We start from the raw sequence: 21,485 nt of genomic DNA on the forward strand, positions 1-21,485 counted from the left end.
TTATATTTTTCTTATATATATATATATATATATATATATATATATATATATATACCGTGCTGCTTGAAAGTTTGTGAACCCTTTAGAATTTTCTACCTAAGTCCTGGAAGTAGACAAAGAGATCAAACCACAGAGGCAAAAATATATACTTTGTCATTTATTTATTGAGAAAAATTATCACGTGTTACATATTTGTGAGTGGCAAACGTATGTGAATCTTTGCTTTCAGTATCTGGTGTTACCCCCTTTTGCAGCAAAAACTGCAAGTAACGTTTCTTGTAACTGCTGATCAGTCCTGCACAATGGCTTGGGGGGCTTCCTTCTATGAACTGCTTGCTTCAGGTCCTTCCCCAACATTTCAGTTGGATTAAGGTCCGGAATTTGTCATTCCAAAACATTAACTTTGTTCTTCTTTAACCATTCTTTGGTAAAATGACTTGTGTGCTTGGGGTCGTTGTCATGCTACATGACCCACTTTCTCTTGAGATTCAGTTCTTGAACAGATGCCCTGACATTTTCCTTCAGAATTTGCTGGTATAATTCAGAATTCATTGTTCCATCAATGATGGCAAGCCGTCCTGGACCAGATGCAGCAAAACAGACCCAAGCCATGATACTACCACCACCATGTTTCACAGATGGGATAAGGTTCTTGTGCTGGAATGCAGTGTTTTCTTTCTCCAAACCTAACGCTGCTCATTTAAACCAAAATTTTCTATTTTGGTCTCATCCAGTCCTTTGAAACCTAGTGGACTTTTACACATCTTGCTTTTAGAGTGATCTTTGTTGGTGGACCACTCCTGGGTGGTCAAATTAGCTGCTAATCCTAGAGATTCACATACTGTCCCACCTGGGTCACCAGTGGGGGTATAGCTCAGTGGTAGAGCATTTGCCTGCAGATCAAGAGATCCCCAGTTTAAAAAATCTGGGTGACCTCTTTGAACTTGGCAGCTTTGGAGTAGCATTTGTTTGATTGGATTATCTTTGTCAACTTACAGGACTTCTGTGAAAATCTGATGATGATGGTCATATTTATGCAGAAATATAGAAAATTCTTTCAAGCAGCACTGTATATATTTTTTTCTCACCTGTCTTGTCGGTCAGTTTAAGCACATATGACTTCATGTCCACCAGGTAATGATCAAACTCAGAGTCCAGAACCCCAAAGCAATCTTGCTCACTCATGTTCCTCCTGAATACAAGAAAAGACTAGTTAAAACATCCTGCACTTTATTGTATCCTTATGCAAATCTAGGTATGTATTATTGGCACATATTTTTGCTGATTATCAGAGCAGACAGCCATAAGAGACAGACATGCCATGATTTGTCAAACTACAGTATGCAGTCCAGTGACATGCTTTTAAAATTCTTTACGCTCCCAAACGGTTCAAACTGACGATTAAGTCATATATCTCACAATGCAGAGTTGTGCCGGTCACCGTGATATACTTTATGTACCATTTTTTTTACTCTCTTTTTATTGTAAGCTCAGATGCAAATACTCAATTTAATAACATATTCGGTTATTTGCTATACAACATTACAGGACTAACTGTTTTAATATAGATATATTTTTCTCTATCATTTTTACAGAACAGTTAATGTGCGCATTTTTACTTTTAATCTGAAGACTTTTACTCCCCATGATGCAGGAAAAGAGCTCATTATTTGTGGCTTCAGTCCGTTTCTGCCAGAAGCGTTTGTTTCCTAGCAACCATAAAATCGGTGTGAAACAAACTGATCACTGCTGTATAGTACATAATAACTGCCATTTATTATGAATGTGTGGCATTTAGTTAAGTTAGATTTTTAGGGAATTATTTATTTATTTGTTTATTTGTTTGTTTTCAAACAATGAATTGCATTTACTAGAAACAAGTAAAAGTCGTTAGCTATAGTTATAAAGGAATTAGCCGCACAAACTTTCTTAACTTAGGGTTTTGGGTGGTGGGTGGGGGGGCTGAGACGATATGAGAAATTTTATTTCATGATATCTATCTCTCTCTCTCTCTCTCTCTCTCTCTATATATATATATATCTATATAAATAGCCTACACAGACGTACATAGTTATTTTTTATATAAAAATAAAGCAAATTACAAACCATAAAAAATACAATATATACACATTAAATATTAAATAAACTTGTTTTTCAAATACAGTAGGTTTAACATGTATACTTCAGTTAACATCTTTTGTTGTTTGATTAACATTAATGAGACAGACAGGAATTTAATTGGGCTAATGTCCCTTTAAGACCGAATGAATATAATATACTGACACATATCCGGTTTTCACCCACCCCTTTACGTTCACTTAAGCCATAACCGACTGTATTTATGTGAGATACTCCACACGATCGACATTTTGACAGCTGTGTGTGTATTTAACAATTAAAGGGGTCATATGATGCTGCTAAAAAGAATAGTATTTGGTGTAAGCGGCCTACGGTGAGCAGAGGCCGGGGGATAAAGTGAGGAACTGCGGGAGGGTTAGAGTGAGCAGAGGCACGGGCTTGAGAACGGCGCGGCCGGCGATTTCGACGAAGGAGCGTCCGGAAGGACATGTGACGACTCCGGGCTGGACTCCGCTTCGTCCACGGTGAAAGCCGATCTGCACCAAGAGCTTGTAACACTCCAAAGAGAAAGGAAAAATTGAAATCGCATCATATGACCCTTTAAAGGCGCAGGCAGAACTGATCGCAGAACTGGGATCGCGCGGGCGCGCGGCCGAGACAGCGTTTCTGTGTGCCTATCTATCCCGCCTTCACTTACTCCAAGTTAATCGATACCGAATTGTGATTGGATGGTAATTTGGTTCTACGACAAGCATACTTACCAATAGGCTTGTTTGAGATTAGCAAAATCTGCACAGAACCGATCACCGGTGATCACCGCGAGATGCATGCCGGTTAGAAAAGTGTCCGAGTTACGTCCGACTTGCTCTGATGTCATGCTGACGTGTGCCAAAAAAGTCTCACGATGGCGAGGCGGCTGTGTCGGATTGTGCAGTCGAGCGCAGTTGCTCTCCACCGACTGCGCTGACCAAAAGCATGATGGGAAACTGTTATAAAAAATGTTTTATTTCTTTATCTGGTTTCATGTCATTTCAGTATTTAAATTATGCATGAATATTCCCAAACACTATGACAGAGCGATCTCTGTGTGAGATACGTGATTGTTGTCATATTTCTATAAAAATCTAAAATACATGTTTGTATTAAAGTAAATGGAAATGGTAAAATGGTAAAAGGATGATAAATACACCTTTCGTATGGAATTAAATAGCAAGCACTTTGAGTGTCTTGTTCATCATATTTATTTTCATATAAATGCAACAGAACTGAAATCATATCATGTTTATTAGCAACACAGCATGTAAGTGAGAGTAACGCGATATCTGCCTTTGATCTCGTAGGTATCTGCTCCACTTCGAAAGGTCAGAACTGTCCGTCTTGACTGCGCTTATTTCACTCCTCCTCTCACTGCAGCCGCCTACTCTCGCCTACATTTCAGGCGAGGCGCATCTCAAACAAGCCTCTATACTTACCTTAGATTAGACTGTTCTCGCGTGACAGAACACTTCTACTACTCGCTCTGATCACCCAGTCTAAAGAAATTTTGAAATACGGGACAAAACATGATTTTTTCAAAGTAAGTAGGGACACTAAAAAAAAGAGCTGAAATACGGGACTGTCCCGGGAAAAACGGGACGTCTGGTCACCCTATATATATCTATAAAATGTATTTAAAATACAAATACAAAATACTGTGTGGAAAAATGTTCTTAAATGTTAATTCTTGAATCTTAAACGCTTGTTTTGTTTACTGTGGATGGAGACATGCTGATATCGCGTTTGGTCTTGTTCTGTATCGCGTATCTTGTCAGTGTCTGCGCTTGCTTGGCCATTTGTTGTGGATTTTAGGATTACTGATAAACTCATCGTTAAGTCATTTGATTTGTATTATTTGTATTTGTTATTTATTTTAATTTTAGTTAAATTATGTCTGAGTTTATTATGTCTGTATAGGTCTTTTATTAAGTTTGTAGTTTTATTTCATTTGAGTTATTTTAATACTTCAACAAACTAAATGGAAATGAAATAATATATATATATTGAAGTTTTTACTGTAGCATTTTTACAGTCTTTTACCGTTAAATTCACAGTCATTTTTTACAGTGTAGTATTTATAAAGTTTTAGCTTTTAGTTTTGGACATGTTTTTAGTTGTTTTAATACTACAATTGATTGCTTCTGTTGTCCTCATTTGTAAGCCGCTTTGGATAAAAGCGTCTGCTAAATGACTAAAATAAAAATTACATTCGTTTTTTCTTTCAAAGCCTTTAAAATACAAAAAATAAATATTATTGCATTTCAAATACGTATTTTAAATACATGTATCTGAAATACTGCCCATCCCTGTCTATAAATATCCATTATTTAGCCATGCAAATGGTTGTAATAGGTCGACAGACTGCTGTTCGACTACGTTTTAACGCGTTTCCAACAGTACAGATGGCGTTTTTCTTATTTTCTTCCACGGGATGGCGTTATGCACCCTCGCATTGAGTGACGAATGGCCAGGCACGGTGGAGAGTGTTGACGTCAGTGTAAGTGAGAGAGGAGAGACGCAGAGACGCAGGAGAGACGCAGCTGAGCGCGTACAGTAGACGCGTCGCGCAGCGGAGGAGACACACACCTGAGGAATAGCGGCGCGATGGCTGATCATCTGATACAGATCAATGACTCTTCCGCCGCTGTCAAACGATTCGCGCGGAAAGGAGCTCTGCGACAGAAGAACGTGCACGAAGTTAAAAACCACAAATTTACCGCTCGATTCTTCAAGCAGCCCACATTCTGCAGCCACTGCACCGACTTTATCTGGTAACATACTCTGCATTCAGTACTCATGCATTACATGTGGAACTTTGAGAAATTGCAGTCTTGAATGTTTGGTTTTTACAGGTGTCAATCATTTCTTACTTTTATAGCGGCAAGCATAATACGGTCTTCCTCAGTAATACATGAAAAACTATTTTTCCTTTCATAGGAAATTGTGGTGCATACATGAATAAATTAGCATGATAATGTGTTTGCATTTTCAGTTTGTGAAAAAAATTGTGCTTTGGTATTTATTTAGCATATTGTCTATTTATATAGCATTTAAATTAATTAGTAATTTACTAAATTAACTGGAGGATTTGTTTTCATGAGGCAAAACATCTTAAAATGACTTACATGCACTCTTGAATGTTTTGACAGGTGTCAGTCATCTCTTTTATAGTGGCAAACATAATAGTCTTTCTCAGTAATACATGAAAAACCTCTTAAAATTACTTACATGTTGAAAATATGATGTTCGTTTTTTCTTTCAAAGCCTTTAAAATACAAAAAAGAAATATTATTGCATTTCAAATACATATTTTAAATACATGTATCTGAAATACTGCCCATCCCTGTCTATAAATATCCATTATTTAGCCATGCAAATGGTTGTAATAGGTCGACAGACTGCTGTTCGACTACGTTTTAACGCGTTTCCAACAGTACAGATGGCGTTTTTCTTATTTTCTTCCACGGGATGGCGTTATGCACCCTCGCATTGAGTGACGAATGGCCAGGCACGGTGGAGAGTGTTGACGTCAGTGTAAGTGAGAGAGGAGAGACGCAGAGACGCAGGAGAGACGCAGCTGAGCGCGTACAGTAGACGCGTCGCGCAGCGGAGGAGACACACACCTGAGGAATAGCGGCGCGATGGCTGATCATCTGATACAGATCAATGACTCTTCCGCCGCTGTCAATCGATTCGCGCGGAAAGGAGCTCTGCGACAGAAGAACGTGCACGAAGTTAAAAACCACAAATTCACCGCTCAGAGTGTTGACGTCAGTGTAAGTGAGAGAGGCGCGCGCTGTAACAGGAGAGACGCAGCTGAACGCGTACAGTAGACGCGTCGCGCAGCGGAGGAGACACACACCTGAGGAATAGCGGCGCGATGGCTGATCATCTGATACAGATCAATGACTCTTCCGCCGCTGTCAAACGATTCGCGCGGAAAGGAGCTCTGCGACAGAAGAACGTGCACGAAGTTAAAAACCACAAATTTACCGCTCGATTCTTCAAGCAGCCCACATTCTGCAGCCACTGCACCGACTTTATCTGGTAACATACTCTGCATTCAGTACTCATGCATTACATGTGGAACTTTGAGAAATTGCAGTCTTGAATGTTTGGTTTTTACAGGTGTCAATCATTTCTTACTTTTATAGCGGCAAGCATAATACGGTCTTCCTCAGTAATACATGAAAAACTATTTTTCCTTTCATAGGAAATTGTGGTGCATACATGAATAAATTAGCATGATAATGTGTTTGCATTTTCAGTTTGTGAAAAAAATTGTGCTTTGGTATTTATTTAGCATATTGTCTATTTATATAGCATTTAAATTAATTAGTAATTTACTAAATTAACTGGAGGATTTGTTTTCATGAGGCAAAACATCTTAAAATGACTTACATGCACTCTTGAATGTTTTGACAGGTGTCAGTCATCTCTTTTATAGTGGCAAACATAATAGTCTTTCTCAGTAATACATGAAAAACCTCTTAAAATTACTTACATGTTGAAAATATGATGAGATATTTTGTAGTAGTGCCACTGCATGAAGCCACTTTATTTTATTTGGCACTGTTTGTTTTGTATAATTTGATCATTTATTCATTCATTAGTATTCCAACAGGCTTACATGTTATTATTGTCATACATTTGCAATAATAATAATACTAAATACATTTAAATCATTTTAATAAATCATCATTTCAATATGTTTAGTATGTTTAATTTAATCTTAAAGACGGTCGGTTACAGATAATGATAATGAGCTGTTAATGCACATTCACAAAACCATTTCATGACATAATTAATCTGGATTTGCTGAACAGATGTTTGGTATTTTTCAAGCATATTAATACCTAAATCCTGTTGTAATAGTCTTCAACCTTTTACAATCATTAAGGTTAAAGAGTTTATTTTGCACATTAAAAAAAAAAAGAAAATTCCTAGGAAAGGGGGGGGGAGTTGTTTTAAAACAATGAAAGTGATGCAGCTTTGTCACTAACAGTTTTTTTTTCTTTCTCAAATGCAACTCTACAGGGGATTTGGAAAACAAGGTTTCCAGTGCCAAGGTACTGTGTGTGTGTGTGTGTGTGTGATGATTCTATCACTGATGCATGTACTGAGCTTTACCAGGGTTTACTACTCTACTACACTACATCAGGGTAGATGAGGACGTTCAGTACAATCATGTTGTTTATTTCATAATTGTGGATGAAATAGGAACACATAATCTGGATAATAATGTGTCAAGTACTGGCCTTGCCAGAGCTCTGGCGTTTTTGTAAGGGTCTTTGGCAAATTTGTTTAAGTCTTGGCTCTGCCATGTCATTGTTGGCTTCTGATAAATAGCAGGTCCCACATACAAAAGGGTTTTGAAGAACACTACGTGGCTGTAAGCTCTATGTCCAGTTTTGAATGTCCAGAATTCTGTGCTTCTGTTCTGAAATTACAACATCCTTGTGAAGAACTTGACCATCTTGCACAAAACCCAGACCTGAACCCCAGTGAACACCTTTGATGAATGATGATGAATGATGAGTTAGAACAGGAAGCCAGAGTCACGCGCTTGACCTCAGCTAATAAGATGGTTGTCACTAACTGTATCCCAAAGGTCTACCGGTCGTTAGTTAGCTTTGCATCTGATACGAAGATTACAAATAAGGATATAGGATGTGCAGAAAGTTTGTAGCTGAAGGATCTAAGGATCCTTAAATGCAAACGGTGTGTGTTGCATCAAGAGAGTTTGTGTTGTGTTTTTATTTAATTTATAATCATAATCATTAGTCATTTATATAATTTATTATTTGATTATTTTTATCATTTATCATTTTAGCATTTATATCAATGATTCCTTTATTATTTTTATGTTTTAATATTTTATATTTCTTATTATTTTTCTTGCTTATGCATTTTCATTGCTCAATCTCATGATTGTGGGGTTTCATGAACTGTTTTGTCTGTATGAGTAAGAGATAAGAGGGAATGTTTATGGAAATCCAAGGTTTATGGGATGTTGTGAATCAGTTGATATAACATTACTTGTTCAATTTGTGTTCGTCAGACGAAGTCTGAGCCTTGAGACATACGCAACTAAGATTGTACAACTAAGATTGTGCAACTACGATTGTACTCTGTTCATTTTTTTAATCATCATCACTTCGTCTCCTGCTTCTGCTCTTCTCTGGTTTTACTCAGTCAACTTCTTGGCTGATAGAAGACTGTTAAACATTCGTTTTGGGTATTTGTGGGTACCAGTCAAGACTTGCTGTTAACAGGTTTTGGGTATCGACAGCTCTGCCGAATAGTTGTTCTGTTACCAGACAAAACTGATATTTTCTGACAGGATCAGGCGTCCGGGGCTGGATCTTAATTATTTTAGCGTGGAGTCTCGATCTATCATAGCTTTAGACAGCTGTAGCTTCTTAAAAAATTAACTGGCATAAAGCCATTCCAAGCAGGTCGAAAGAAAAAGATGCCAGGTAAGCAGTCTTAATTCTCAAGTTCCCTGGACTATTAGACCGTGTCCTAACCAGGTGTGACAAATCAAGCAATTTGTCTCTGCACACTGAAAGTGAAGTGCTGTGTAATGTGACAGCAAATCAAATCATATTTGATGTTTAATATACAGTTATATGCAGTGAAATGGACATCTCATCTGAGATTTCACTCAGGTTAGGGCCGACCAGTGCAACACTCCTGAAATTGAAGTGGCCAACAAAGCGAGTAAAACTAACATTGCTTGTCCATTTCTACTAAACTTCACCCGTCCCCGAGATTTTAACACTATTTAGAGTAAGGGTCTCCGATCCTGCTTCTGGAGAGCTACTGTCCTGCAGATTTCAGCTCCAACCTCAGTCAAACACAGCTGAAACACCTAATCAAGGTGTTCAGGGTTACTTGATACTTACAGACAGGTGTGTTGGAGCAGGGCTGGAACTGAAGTCTTTAGGATGGTAACTACATTTTGCAACCAAACACACGTCACAATTGATACGGGAAATAATTCCTGTCAAAAACGGTAGCACGCAAAAAGCTTGCAATCCAAGTTGTCTGTGCAATGATTTGCAGTGAAAAATAAAACATAAACAAAGAAGAATATGAAGGAGAGAATGGTTGCTTGCTGATGTTGCAGGTCTATTATGACTCCTCCCCCTGAACTTTCCCTTGCCCTGTATCTTGCTCTCATGCATGGTATTTAAAAATAAAAAAATAAAAATTAGGGCTCAGCACCCCTAAAACCATATCAGTACTTAAAAGGGGAATCTTTTCATCTTGGCTCTTAGGAATCATTGAGCTGAACTACAGGATGAGACAAGAGCTGGCAGACTCAGATGGTCACAGATGGCAAAGGTATTTTGTGTATCATGTTTGTGTATCTTCCTGTCAACTGGACATTTGCCATGGAAGATGGTCAAGTTTTTGAGGATGTGTGGGTACATCAGTGAATATATTTCCAAAGACCTCTGCAGTGTTGGACCAGACACATACTTTACATAAGTACATAAGACTGAATGGCTGGTCAAAGCATTGTAAGCATGCAGTCCTGATGTACATGCTTAGCATGCATTCCTTAGTCCTATCGGGATTTCACAGGACTTTTCGCAGCTCTTCTCAAAAATGCTGATGATATTTGCAGCATTTTATAATGACAAGAAAACTGAACGCATATTGAATTTTTTTTTAGACTTGGAATTATATATTTTGATTAGCTAAAAATGCTTTCCCAACTCAGAAAATGTTTTTTTTTTCTTCTAAGAATAAGACAAGAATGCAAACTGTCGCAAATGATGTGATGATTGGTTGAGTTTGCATTCATTCTTGCAAACACAAAAACCCTGGAGGGACTAGAATTTCTGCTTTAGTGTGCTGGTAACAAACTTCATTACAAAGGAGGCCAGCAATAAAGTTTCCCTCAAATATCTGTGCCATCGTCAATAGTGATGTCCACAGCTCACACAGAAATCACTTTCAAACCAAGCAGCTTTCTGTTGGTCAGCTTTTTGTTTGCGTGACCAACTTGAACATGAGTGAACTTTTTTGCCGTCACGTGACACTCCCGAACACACAGATTCAAAATGAAATGTCAGCAAAGTGCCCACAAAATTGTGCAGAGCAACAGTAAATTTGACCGCACCTTTAGTGCAATTATCAGATCGGAAGAGACTGTGATTTAGTCTGATGCACTCTGTGTTTCTGAGTGAAACATGGCATTGTGTTTATTTACAATGGCTACGTTTACATGCAACCAAATAATCCGTTTGTAATCGGATTGACAGCTCAATCGGACTGAAAAGCCTTCATGTAAACACCTTAATCGATCCGATGAAATTTCGATCGGATTGAAGGGGGTGGTTTATTCCTTTTCTAATACAATTGAGAGTGCATGTAAACACTTGATCGGATTGAACCCCGAAACTGAAAGGACTGCGCATGTGCAATGACTTAGAAATAGCGTAATGACATATGACGCGCAGAACGAGCGCTTCTTCCTTTTGAATAAAGTGTTGTATAAATGCGTGCCCTGTCATAATAAAACTCTCCTTTCACTCGGCAACTGTGAAGTGGAGCAGGACAACCTCCCACCAGTCCTTGTTTTGGATTATCATCCACAGGCAACCCGTTTTGGCTGCTGGGAGGGACATTTTTACTGCGTGATAAATATGAGCAGCAAGGCACAGCGGTTTATATGTATATTTATCCATAAATGGATAAATATTAATTCTGCTGTTAAAAACAAATAAAGAAACAGTGTAGGAGAGTGGTTATTATGTGCAAACCGTGAGAAACTCTATATTTGTGCAGTGTGTGCATGTAAAAAAAAAACAAAATTCCGATTTGAAGCTTGTGACATATAAACACGCACATCAACCCGATCACTGCATTTAGCGTTCATGTAAACACTACATTCAGATTCATCAATCGGAATGAATTCAGTCCGATTGAACCAAAAATTGTGCATGTAAACATAGCCACTGTGTTCTGGTGTTTTCAGTAGTGCAACGGCTCTGTTCGCAGTAAATGCTGCTCCACACAAACACCATCTCTGCTGTGCACCTCAGTTAAAGTCTGCATGAAATCAAAAATGACACTATTTAATCTTTAATTCCAATCCAATTTGAAATCTGAAAATTTTGCTGCGAGCAAGAGATGGCAGAGAGATGCGGTAAAATAAAACCCCGCCCTCTAATCAATATTCCGTTTCATTTGGAAATACATCACAATGCTGAAGTCGGTAGCATTTGGTAACTTGCATTTGGCAATGCAATGTGCGCCAGGATCACTTTATTTTCAACATTCCTGTGTACATTGTCTTCAGCATTTTCCAAATGTGTGCACAAATTTTGCTTGCTTGCCATTAATGCCATTATATAACTCACTTTGGAATATAAGTTGCAGCACTTCTCAGATGATGAAAAACATGACATATTGCAGAAAATATGGTGCTTATGTAATAGTGCATTTATGACTTTAAGCAACTGAGTTGAATTGTACATTTTGAAACTCAGCGTGACATGAAATCAGTCCTACGTAGCACAAACGTAATGGAAGTCAGCCTACAAGCAAACATTGAGGTGAAAGTCCCTTAGAGCTTTTGGCGAGCATGTCATGCGACCCTGTCATAACTGCTTCCTGTTTCCAAGCACCTACCACATGGTTACATAGTCTGAGTCCTTAATTAAGTGTCATTGCAGTCAGCATGTATTGCTCCAGCCAACTGTAACCTCTGTTCGTGCAGTAACCTGCCTGTCTGCATCTACTTCTTAACTGGAGAATGTATTGCATGCAGAGAAGTGAGGACAGCATGAGAACATGAAGAAAACTGGCTAAAACAAGCGCACTAGCGTGCTCTGAACAGGCTGACGGTAGGGCAGTTGGTGAGCTCACAGATGGCTTCACTGATGGAGGGTTGGCCGTGGGAGCTGGTTGGTGTGCAGTGGAGTGGGAAGCGAACATGAGGGCAGGGCCAGAGAGTGCATGTTCTTGGAAGGATTAGGGGGATGTGTAATGGTGTGTAACAATGAAAAGGCTTCTGATACCTGACCAAGAGCTTTGAGACTCGTGACGAGGGACACCAGACCTGTGCTCGCCTGCGTTTTGAGCATGTTGCTCCAAAACTTCTACTGAGAGATGACTGAGATACATGAGGTATCCTGAACAAAACCAGTGGCTGGATTTATGAAAAGCACTTGCATCGTGTTTTGTTTCCCCTTAATATGGTGTGTATTTTAAATAGTTATTTTTAAGAGGTGCACTATGCAGAATTTTCAAAAAAAAAGTATCATACAAAAAGAATCCCTCTTAATCATTACTAATGATCCACAAGAAGTGTGTTGCGATTTTTGTGTCTACATAGACATTGTCCTCTGCCTGTATTTTCTTATTTTAATTTTCTATTACTGTGCTCTGGTTGTTTCTGGGCCGTAGCCCTTGGCCAGTTGTCGTGTTTCAACACAAAAACAAATTGCTAATGTTGCTATTGCCTATTGACTGCTATCTGTAACTCAACAGATTACTAGGCATTGTAATTACGTTTTTATGATGACACATAGTTACAGTTTGTTAGCGAGCTAGTCTGTAGATGGCTAAACTCGCTTGCAAATTGTGGCCAGCCATCTAATTATTAGCGTAACTATTCATTCATATACACAAAAATGCCATTAATGGATGATTAACACAATATTTAAAAAAAATGCAAAACACCTCATCACTCATCTTCTGAGCTTTTGGTGGTGTTGAGCCACCCACGAGGAGGAGTCAAGTTTGAATCTTGTGTTTACAAACAGTAACTGAAAATCCTACATAGTGCACCTTTAAAGAGCCTTTCTCAAGATGGAGCCATCTGTTGCATTCATTTGCACTCTGTCTTTATGCACTCTTTCTAGAGTGAATGTGTGTGTCTGTGTTTGTGCTGTTAGGGAATGTGTTCTTTGTATAGGCATTCACATATGTGCTGAATGCTGCTCGAATGTTATGGCATAATGATACAATTAAGTATTTGACTTGTTTTTGTGGAGTTGTTACTGAATTTCAAACTCAGCAAGAACTCAGCAAGAACATCACACATAGTCATTTTATCGCCGATTGTTGTTTATATTATCGATTATCGGTGTCACTTAAGAGTAGACGTGCACATCCCTAGTAGTAGTAATATGTATTATATGTAGCAAGTGTTATGTTATAATACTTAATTAATTACTAACTACTTGACCATTAAAGTCAAATTTGTAATGTTGTGGGTTATTCCATTTATATTTGCTTTTAGGGGCATGCAAAAGTGCTAAAATGCTTTCTAGAATGAAGAATGAATTACTGTAGATGACGCATCTGTATCATATAGTCAGAGGCATGCATCTGACTCACAACTAAACACACATGATGTCATTACAATAAACTAGCTTGCTGGTTTCAGCTGGTCTAACTCAGACTAGGTCTGTGCAAGAAACTGAACAGTATTTATATAATTTTTTACCTCTGATCCACCGCAATGTCCAACTGTCCTGAGCGCGTTCACAACATCCGGGGTGTGACGCGTGTACATCTGCGTGCGTGCTCTGGGATAGTAGACATAGATATATGTAAGTAGATTCCTCATTAGTGACTGTTTCTATGGGCCGCAATACGTTCCAAAATGGCGGACGCGTCAACGTATCTGGAGTGGTCGAATAGGGCATCTATACATATCTATGATAGTAGACGCATATGCGAATGCGATCTGTCGTGCATATACATCACTCATTATGAACAAAGGCCTCCTGTAGCGAATCAATGCGTTTTTGGAAGAAAAATAACCATATTTAAAACATAATAATCACGTTAATCTACATGGAAGCAGTTCCGGGCGGATGACGTATGAGGTCGGCTTTGCACATGCGCCGCTCAGAAGTGACGAACGCGGAAGCGCAGGGGAGAGATCAAAACAAAACAACGGTCACTTATTAGAAGTACAAAACGAGGATTTGTAAAGAAGAATGTCGGAGGATTTCGATGTAAGCCAAGAGGAGATATAAGCCTTTACTAAAGTAAGGGAAACTTTGCTTCCTTTGCTCCTGTTAACAAACGTTGGTTTTCACGAGACTCACCGGCGCATGCGCAACGCTGAACTCATACGTCATGCTCCCGGAACTGCTTCTGTGTACAACTGTTGGTGCAAGCGATATTAAAGTGATTATTACGTTTTGAATATGGATACTTTTCTTACAAAAACGCATCGATTCACTAAATGAGGCCTTTGTTCACCCCCGGAGCCGTGTGAGACACTTTTTTATGGATGGGCGCTTTTTATTTAACTTCTTTTGGACTGAAGCACTGCAACACCCACTGACTGCAATGATAGAGCTTGGAATAGCCAGGACAATTTTTAATATAACACCGACTGGATTCGTCTGAAAGAAGAAAGTCATATACACCTAGGATGCCTTGGGGGTGAGTAAAACACAGCCTAATTTTCATTTTTGGGTGAACTAACACTTTAAGCTGCTTGGTTCAGCAGGGATGACAGACAGACAGACTTCAGATAGACACCAGCTGCTCTCCACGCTCATTCTACCCACAGTGACCTCTTGAGAGAGAGCTCTAACTAGTGTGTGGTGCTCATGGGTACTGCGCTGTATTCTGTTACAGATCATTAGGCATGTGATGAGAATCTCTGTTTGGCCTCAGTACTCCCTGGAAATAACAATGTCAATGGTAATTTTCTGTGGGCTCTTTTGTGGAGAGATTATTTGATTTCACCCAATTTTCTCTCTCACTCTCTTTCTCTTTTCTCTGAAACCTTTCTTACTAGCCTCTGTGGAGTCAGGTTTAACTAGCATTATAGTATCATTGCTTTAACTGTAATATGTTTGTCTGAAGAAAATGTAAGTGCCACTCTTTACCTGAAGTAGTTGACTTTACTAGAAATTTGTGTGGCAACCTGTTGCCTTCAATCAAGTTTTGACAAAAGGTGAAACTAAGTACTACTACAGTAGTTAAACATACAAAAAATATATTGTAAATAACAAGTATAACATTACTGCTACTTTAAAGGGGTCATATGATGCGATTTCAATTTTTCCTTTCTCTTTGGAGTGTTACAAGCTCTTGGTGCATAAAGAAGATCTGTAAAGTTGCAAAGACTAAAGTCTCAAATCCAAAGAGATATTCTTTATAAAAGTTCAGAGTCAGCCACACCTACCTAAAACGGCTCGTTCTAACACGCCCCAACATACCTACGTCGCTCTGTGGGAAGATTTGCATAACGCCGCCCAAATGTTCACGCAAAGAAAGAAGGCGTAACTTTTATTCTCACTGTAGTATTGTTGACGCTGCAGCCATGTCGTGAAGACGCTGTGTGCTTCGTTGTGAAAGCGAAACTACTTTGTTTGGTCTTCCAAAAGAGGACGATATCCGCTTCGTCATGCCTAGAGCTGATCTGTGCTGGTCGCTGAGGGAATACATCAACTTTCACCGTGGACGAAGCGGAGTCCAGCCCGGGGTTGTCACATGTGGTTGCCGCTCATTCGTCGGATCCGCCGGGCGTGCCGTTCTTGACCCCGCCGCCTCAGCTCACTCTAGCCAGGCCTCAGCGCACGCTAATAATGTTCTTTTTAGCAGCATCATATGACCCCTTTAAATAATTTGTTAATTGGAGTAATGCCTTTTCTTGTAATTTAATTAATTATAGTTTTGATTTTGAGATGTTTGTATTGAATACATTGTCTAAATAAAACTGGAAGGGTAAAAAAAATCAACAATACATTCCAATTTATTTTATTGTTTACAAAACATTACAAGGCAACACTTCAAATGTATCATTGCAGCAATAACAAATTTCCACTGCATCTTCACAAAAACCAGTAGAAAAAACTTTAAACCTATAAGAAAACGTTTGAAAACTTAACATTAACTCGCCTGCAAAATGCTAACCAACATCTGTAAACGACCTCTTTCTTTGAAAAATTTGTTAAGTTGCAGCTATAAATGAAACAAATTACCCATGTGCAACCTTAAACACCTTTTTGAATCGGTACATTACCATATCAAAGAGACATAGGCTAGCATTAGCCGTAAGCACACACACTTACACGCAAACATACACATGAACTGAATATTTGAATATTGCAAGCAACTAATTTGATTTCCCTTTGAACACACTACCATGATGCCAAGGTCACACAAGAGACTCAAAAGGTTTTTGTCAGTATCAATAACATGTTAATCCTGTTGTGGCACATGAACCAAATAAACATAAATAAGAACAGACACATTTGTTTTACTGCGTTTACTTGAATTCATTCTCATAATGAGCAATCAAGACATAAATATTAGCAAACTCACCTTTAAATTAAATAAAAGGCTGAATCATTTCTTACCAGAAGTAATCTAGGTAAGATCAACAACTGCAAACATTATAGCAAAAGATTGTGGATGTTATGCTAAAGGAAAAATGTGATCTTTAATGAAAATATAACTTTTTTTTCCATTTTTGTCTGACGTCGCCAAGTTCTCTTATTTTTCAATCCCTCCCCTCCAGTCACCCGTAATATAAAATGACTTTTTTCAATTCCAAATAGACAAAATCAAGTTCTGCTTTCTTTTCCAACTGAATACATCAAATCACAGGAGTCAAATGAGTTGCGAAGAGCTTTGACGGAAAGAAGAGAAGAGGCCATTTGGGAGCACGCAACCTTCTAATCGTTCTCTGTCCAAATTTGGCTCTGTTTTGTCTGGATTTCTCTTCTTCAAGGGTCAATGCTAACAGTTCTGTCATCACCACTGCGCTCTAACCGCTCTCTGTTAACAGCATAGCTTTGTGTCTGCCCTCTTCAGCACTGGCACAGAATAAATCAGTTGGCTAAGGCAGATGTTCTGCCCGTCTCTTTATCGTCTCCTTCCGGCCTTTGAAGTCAGGTGCCACTTTATCTGGAGAGTCTTGCCATGTCCAGAAATGAAGAGAGCGGCGCTGTGACTGAAGGAAGAGCTTGGGTGAGCCGGTGGAGTAAGTGAGCCGCTGGCAAGGGGAATGTAAACAGTCTGACAGCTGCGGTTTGAGTTGACGGGCGAGAGTGGTGGAAAACAGAAGTGGATGTTTTCGTCACAGAGTGAGCATTAGCAGAACGTGAGCGGGCTTTTCGTGGCCTACCGTGTGTGCTGACGCGGTAACTGTTGACGTTTCTGAGGGTCTGGAAGATTTCCCTCGCTATCTCTGTTTTAGTTGGACTTACGAACAACTGTTGAAAATAAGATTAGACCTTGGATAAGAGCACATGTGCCCAAATGTCAGACACATTAAACAATTCATGCCCTAATTTACAGTATATCCCCGAGAGTGACTCATACCAGCTGTTCGTTTTCATTGCTTCTTTATTTAAGTGTTTAAGTTCACCGTTGCCATGACTAGAGGTTGACCGATGTATCGGTTTTGCCGATTAATCGGCACTGATAGTTGATTGCTGGAACTATCGGTTATCGACAAAAATCCATGCCGATAGTTTTCCGGGTTGCGTCCATTGCTGGAGCGGCTGAGAAGGGTCTGCTGTAATTACACAGTGCGAGAGCGGCCTCTAGTGGTTGAAATCACTGACAGCACGTGCTATTTGTTTAGACACGTGATACTGCACGCTGAACAGAGCGGGAAACTTCAGACGCGGATTTAAATGCAGCCGACAGAAAATCCTGCCACGCCACAGAGCGCCATTCACATAGTTTTCCTTTAAATTACATTATATTGGTCCCGAATCGTTGTTAATGTACATAATGAATTGTGTATTGTGCATTTTCAGCAAAACGTTTGTCTTTCTGTGGCTCTAATAAAGTCTGTGTGCTTCATTTATAGAGCTATAATATAGGTCACGCTTTCTCTTTCCGTTTTCTCAGTTTTTTTAAACACCGAACTTCAAACTCATCTATGCCAAATTGTTCATTCTTGAAGTAAACTTGTGTCCGTTTGGTGATTAAATAAACTGTTTTAGACCGCTGCTCGAGTTGAACGCGACGCGTCCGGAGTGTGTGTGATACCGGTGAGTTCTCCTAGACTCAGCGTTGTGCTTTTATTTTGATTAGATAATCATCAAGTGTTCAAGAATAGAAGCAGTTAAAGTGTGAGAGTATACATACAATATCCATATGCATATAATTTTAATGCTATAGCCTTTGTGTATATATTTAAAGATGTGCATCTTTAAGCATGACAGTTGAAATGAAATGGTAACACTTTAAAATAAGAGTCCATTTGTAGCATTAAGATTAATGAAAGCTAAGTATTGTTCCTTGTTAGAGTGTGTTAATTTCAACATTTACTATTATTTTATTTTATTTTTTTTTACTACTACAACTAGTATGGTTCAGTACTGTTTTTGTTAATAAAGCACTATTTTAGTTTTTGTTCAGTATCAATTTGAAAACTATCGGTTAATTAATCGGTATCGGCCAGCGTGGTCCAACCTAGCTATCGGTATCGGCAAATACTACTACTACTACTAGTGGTTCAGTACTGTTTTTGTTAATAAATCACTATTTTAGTTTTTGTTCAGTATCAATTTTAAAACTATCGGTTAATTAATCGGTATCGGCCAGTGTGGTCCAACCTAGCTATCGGTATCGGCAAAATCCACTATCGGTCGACCTCTAGCCATGACTACTGTTAATGCCATTACTATTGTTAATAGTTAGGGTTAGTGAAAATCCCTAACACTTAGCAATAAATTAAGTGCTAAATATATCAAATCAAATCATGTGACCTATTGAGATGATGGGAGCTGTTTGTGTGTGTGTGTGTGTGTGTGTGTGTGTGTGTGTGTGTTTTATTTGTTTGTTCAGAATTAGTATTTCTACATGCCAGACATTTAAAAGGCAAAATAATTAAACAGACTTACAAGTCGATTTCAAGTAAATGTTGTTCTTTTGAACTTTCTATTCATCAAAAAATCCTGGAAAAAATTTATCTCTCCACAAAAACATTAAGCATCACAACTGTTTTCAACTTTCATAATAATAAATGTTTCTTGAGTAGCAAATCAGCGTATTTCTGAAGGATCTTGTGACACTGAAGTCTGGAGTAATGATGTTGACACTTCAGCTTTGCCATCACGGGAATTAATTACTAATAAATGTTAACATATATTGAAATAGAAAACAGTTATTACTGTTTTGGCTGTATTTTTAATCAAATAAATACAGCCTTGGTGACTTCTTTCAAAAAATAAATAAATAAAAAATAAAAATCTTACTGACCCCAAAACTTTTCAGCGGCAGTGTTTCTATATAGTACATATAACTCTTTTTATTTTTGCTGCTTTAGTGCAGCTGAAGTGTTCATGTGTCTGCTTGTTCCAGACGTCTCTCTTCAGCAGTATGCTAATGAGTTTCATTTGAACGTCTATCTTCAGAGGCCTCTGCCAAATTAAGAGCCCTTGCACCGCTCTGCTGCACTTCCTGTTTGCTTTGATGTCTCTCAGAGCCGTACCCTCCATTACCACATCCCTCTGTCAGATATCCCAAATGCTATGCGGCACAGCAGACAAGGCTTGTGGGAAGGATTTTGAAGACATGGCTGACACCTTACAGCGATGTTAGCCTCGTTACGAGAGCAGGCCTAAATTTGTTCGCTTGTTTCATGAACACGATGACTTGAAGTTGTCATGAGGTTGCCTTTGTTGTGACAGTGAACCATAATTTCTAAATGCGTTTAAGATCCACAATGCGACTCGGATGAAAATTTGTTACTTCTCAAAAACGGTTCTTTCATTGCATCAGAAACTTGAAATATAACTAAGAACTCTATTACGTATTGACTGAAGTCTAAAATACTATATTTCGTCTCAAATTATTGGGGAGAAATAAAAATAGACACAAATGAGGAGAATTTGATGAGAGATGTTTGAGTTCATATTGAGAACGCTGAGCTTTGATTGCACTCACATGCACTTCAAGTGGAAAATATTGTAATTATGAGTTCCGAGCACACGAATGAACAAGCAAAGTCATATTTACCAGGAAGAAACTCTGAATTCTAGATAATACGTGAGTTTCCGAGTTGTCACGTTGGAAGGGGCATGACTATTTAAAACATTGGAAATGATCTAAATATATTGAGACCAGTGAGTAGCAAGCAAGTCTGTAGTGAATTATAATGAATGATTTTGCAAGTTATTTTAATTTTATATGATGTGAAGTTGTGATAACAGGCGATAGATAACAAGGTACTTAATTTATGCTAACTATGTCACATACATTTACCATCTAAAAATGAATGATAGAAATTAATAATTTTCATGTGTGGAATTCAAATGTAGTTTTGGGGGGTTTACAATGTTGAATCTGTGACATGTAATAATATTAAATGGTCCAAGTTTCCCAAGTGCAGTTGAAGGCAACATCAGATACTGTACATTTAGCCAGCATTAGCCAGCCAACTGGTCGATTCAGCCAGCCAACTCTTGTCGTTCCACCTAGTGTCAGTTCCAAAATCTACACCCAACCTTGTCAATAGATGCACATTTTCTGGTTTCAAATTCTTTTCTTTTTTTTCGTGAATTTTTATTTAACTTCAAGTTTAAATAGAGTGCAGTTAAATATATAATCAGTATTTTTTTTCCCCTCAGTCTCACAGTTTATTAAAGAAATTAATAGTACTTTCAATGTGAAATGAAGACTCCTGTTAAATTAGTAGCCTAATAATATGTTTATTCTACATGGGAGCTGACATGCTTCAACCTCACTGTACCTCGAATAATAACTTTTTGCTTGCCACACCACTATTGGTTTAAGATGGCATACAGTGGGTACGGAAAGTATTCAGACCCCCTTCAATTTTTCACTCTTTGTTATATTGCAGCCATTTGCTAAAATCATTTAAGTTAATTTTTTTTCCTCATTAATGTACACACAGCACCCCATATTGACAGAAAAACACAGAATCGTTGATATTTTTGCAGATTTATTAAAAAAGAAAAACTGAAATATCACATGGTCCTAAGTATTCAGACCCTTTGCTCAGTATTTAGTAGAAGCACCCTTTTGATCTAATACAGCCATGAGTCTTTTTGGGAAAGATGCAACAAGTTTTTCACGAGAATTTGTGATATTGTTGTCACATGCACACAATAGCCCTATTTGGACAGTAAATGTTTCTCAGGGGGACGTAAGGGATTTTCAGCATTTATAGCGGGGAGTCTGTGATTTTATTGCCATCCGAATCCAGAATGTGTTTTTTTTTCCCCAATTGCATTAAAAATATAAACCAAGCCGCTTCATCCTTACCTACTGTTTTTTGACAAACACCAAGGTCATGTGGTGATTTAATTACCGTCTGAATCCACATCTTTGAATTTACAAAAAAAAAAAAAAAAAAAAAAAAATTTTTTAAAACCTTTTTTTGTATATATATATAT

General features: G+C 38.3%; 1 protein-coding gene and 1 pseudogene across 1 annotated transcript in view; one reads left to right on the top strand and one right to left on the bottom strand.

Annotated features, from left to right (window-relative positions):
- Positions 1–1,185, bottom strand: part of LOC107664536 (centrosomal protein of 112 kDa-like) — a 155,870-nt pseudogene extending 154,685 nt beyond the window's left edge.
- Positions 1,186–5,932: 4,747 nt separating this feature from the next.
- The window catches only part of LOC107664533 (protein kinase C alpha type-like), a 66,040-nt gene continuing 50,487 nt past the window's right edge, over positions 5,933–21,485 (top strand). Inside the window, exons 1-2 of the mRNA XM_016455125.1 lie at positions 5,933–6,162; positions 7,153–7,184. Coding sequence (XP_016310611.1) covers positions 5,996–6,162; positions 7,153–7,184 — 199 coding nt within the window. The 5' untranslated portion in view covers positions 5,933–5,995. The remainder of the gene's footprint in view (positions 6,163–7,152; positions 7,185–21,485) is intronic.

This window comes from Sinocyclocheilus anshuiensis, unplaced genomic scaffold, assembly GCF_001515605.1.
Source record: "Sinocyclocheilus anshuiensis isolate Anshui unplaced genomic scaffold, SAMN03320099.WGS_v1.1 scaffold435, whole genome shotgun sequence".
Taxonomy (NCBI): Eukaryota; Metazoa; Chordata; class Actinopteri; order Cypriniformes; family Cyprinidae; genus Sinocyclocheilus; species Sinocyclocheilus anshuiensis.